This window comes from Nicotiana attenuata, unplaced genomic scaffold (genome assembly GCF_001879085.1).
Source record: "Nicotiana attenuata strain UT unplaced genomic scaffold, NIATTr2, whole genome shotgun sequence".
Taxonomy (NCBI): domain Eukaryota; kingdom Viridiplantae; phylum Streptophyta; class Magnoliopsida; order Solanales; family Solanaceae; genus Nicotiana; species Nicotiana attenuata.
In genome coordinates this window covers 1-2,939 of record NW_017697579.1, presented here as the reverse complement: position 1 = coordinate 2,939, position 2,939 = coordinate 1, and the positions used below count along the sequence as shown (strand labels likewise).

At 38.6% G+C, this 2,939-nt stretch overlaps 1 protein-coding gene across 1 annotated transcript; it reads left to right on the top strand.

Moving 5' to 3' along the window:
• Positions 1-2,299: 2,299 nt before the first annotated feature.
• Positions 2,300-2,913, top strand: LOC109222694 (thiamine biosynthetic bifunctional enzyme TH1, chloroplastic-like; the record flags this gene model as incomplete). The annotated part of the gene is made up of 2 exons (XM_019387017.1): positions 2,300-2,522; positions 2,643-2,913. Coding segments are annotated over exons 1-2 (363 nt in total), but the record flags the coding sequence as incomplete, so codon positions are not given.
• Between the last annotated feature and the right edge of the window lie 26 nt (positions 2,914-2,939).

The following is a 2,939-nucleotide window of genomic DNA, read 5'->3' as shown; positions in this document are numbered from 1 at the left end:
AGCCAAAAGTTGCTCATTTGCGAGTTTTTGGGAGCATCGCATATGCACATGTGTCAGATGAGAAGAGGTCTAAGCTTGATGACAAAAGTGAGAGGTATGTCTTCATTGGCTATGATCAAAGTTCTAAAGGTTATAAATTGTATAACCCCAAAAAATGGCAAGGTCACCATAAGTAGAGATGTTGAGTTTGATAAAGATAATGCTTGGGAGTGGAAATCTAAAGAGCAAGATTACTCTTTTAGTCCATTCTTTGAAGATGATGAAGAAGAAGATAGGGAGCAGGCTATCACACCACCTTCAACACCTCCGCCACAAGATCAAGAAGTTGGGGAATCAAGCTCAAGTTCAAGTGAAGCACCTCACAAGAGTAGAAGTCTCTGTGACTTGTATGAAAATACGGAAGTGGTGAGAAATGACTTATATGATGTTACTCATTTTTATTTGCTGGTGGACAGTGAGCCTCTAAGCTTTGAAGATGCTTGTCAAAATTCCAAATGGAGGGATGCAATGGATGAAGAAATCAAAGCTATAAAAAAGAATGATACATGGGAGTTGGTCACACTTCCCAAATGCAAAAACACCATTGGAGTCAAATGGGTGTACAAGCTAAAGAAGAATTTCAAGGGAGAAATAGAAAGGTACAAAGCAAGATTGGTAGCTAAAGGCTACAAGGAAAATGCCGGTATTGACTATGATGAAGTATTTGCGCCGGTTGCTCGTTTGGAAAAAATTCGCTTTGTCATTGCTTTGGCGGCACAAAATCAATGAAAAATCCATCAAATGGATGTGAAGTCGGCTTTCTTGAATGGCCTATTGGAGGAAGAGGTCTATATTGATCAACCTTCGGGATATAAGGTTGAAGGACAAGAAGATAAAGTCTTGAAATTAAAGAAGGCTTTATATGGGTTGGAGCAAGCTATAAGCCCCGCGAGCTTGGAATAGTAGAATTGACAAATATTTCCAAGCAAATGGTTTTTCTAAGTGTCCATATGAACATGCCCTCTATGTAAAGATTGCCAAAAATGGTGACATCTTACTTGTTTGCTTGTATGTAGATGACTTGATATTTACAGAAAATAATCCAAAGATGCTTGAAGAATTCAAGAAAGCAATGGCTAGAGAATTTGAGATGACGGACATCGGCCTAATGTCCTACTATCTTGGAATTCAAGTAGCACAGAGGAAGGATGTCATTTTTATTTCTCAAGCAGAGTATGCAAAGGAAATTCTCAAGAAATTTGAGATGGAGAATTGCAATCCCGTAAGCACCCCCGTTGAATGTGGAGTTAAAATATCCAAGCATGGAGATGGAGATAGAGTCAATCCCACATTTTTCAAGAGTCTTATTGGAAGCTTAAGGTATTTGTCGTGTACAAGGCCGGATATTCTTTTTGGAGTTGGACTCCTGAGTCGCTTTATGGAAACTCCTACTACCTCGCACTTAATGATAGCCAAAAGAATACTTCGGTACATCAAAGGTACGCTTCATTTTGGAATTCTTTATTCATCTTCTAAAGAATCCAAGTTCGTGGGATATTGTGATAGTGACTGGGCTGGTGATATTGATGATCGGAAAAGTACTACTGGGTTTGTTTTCTTTTTTGAAAATTCCGCATTTGCATGGAATTCTAAGAAGCAACCAATTGTGACTTTGTCAACTTGTGAAGCGGAGTATGTAGCGGCTTGTTCGTGTGTTTGCCATGCAATTTGCTAAGGAGCTTGTTGGAAGAACTTCGCCAACCACAGAAGGATGCTACAAAGATTTTTGTTGACAACGAATCGGCTATAGATTTAACCAAGAACCCGGTATTTCATGAAAGAAGCAAGCATATCGATACGAGATATCATTTTATTAGAGATTGCATATCTAATAAAGTTGTGGAGCTTGAGCATATGAAGTCTGGAGATCAAATTGCGGATATTTTCACCAAGCCTTTGAAGATTGACGCTTTTCAAAAGTTAAGGATGGCGCTTGGAGTAATGAGGGGGATGTTAAAAATAGTAATAAACTTGTTTCCATTTGTCCACATTTGTTTAGATTTGTTTACATTAATTTAATATTTTCATACATATAGTTAGAAAAGAGTGAGGTGTGGACATGTGTGAATTTGTGTGAACTAGTGTAGCCATGTATGGACTAGTGTGTACATGTGTGAATTTGTGTGAACTAGTGTAGGCATGTATGGACTAGTGTGTACATGTGTGGACTTAATTAATATGTACACATGAAGTTTAGGCTAGATACATGTAGAAGTTCTATTATAAATACCCATGTATGCTAGCCATTTGGAGCAAGGGAAGTTGAATAGAAATCATCATTTCCTCCACCTCTCTAATAGTGAGTTTTGAGTGTTTGTTTATAGTTATCTTGCTCTCCCAAAAATTTCTAACACCGTGGCCCTAACTCAGCTAATAAAGTTTTCCGGTTCTATGCATTCAAAAGCGACATCAAATGAGAGAAGGATAATGAAAGATCTTTTATTGACTCTGATCTCTGTGTTCTTGGCTCAAATAAGAAAGAAGTATACCCTTGTTACACGTTTGCCTCAACTTGGGCATTTTATTCTTAGATATCTTACCGCCATTTTCAGTAGAATCATTGGATATATATAATGATGAGACTTTATATATTACAATTGCAGGGAAAAGGAGGTTGAAACTAGTGATTTTCTGGAAGCAGCAAAAGCTTGTTTAAAAATCTGCAGAGTTCATGGTGTTCCTCTGCTGATCAATGACAGGATTGATGTAGCTCTTGCTAGTGATGCTGATGGTGTTCATATTGGGCAGTCCGACATGCCTGCTCATGTTGCACGGGCTCTTCTTGGGCCTGACAAAATCATTGGTGTATCATGCAAAACACCGGAGCACGCCCTGCAAGCATGGATAGATGGGGCTGATTACATTGGCTCTGGGGTGTATATCCAACCAATACCAAAGAG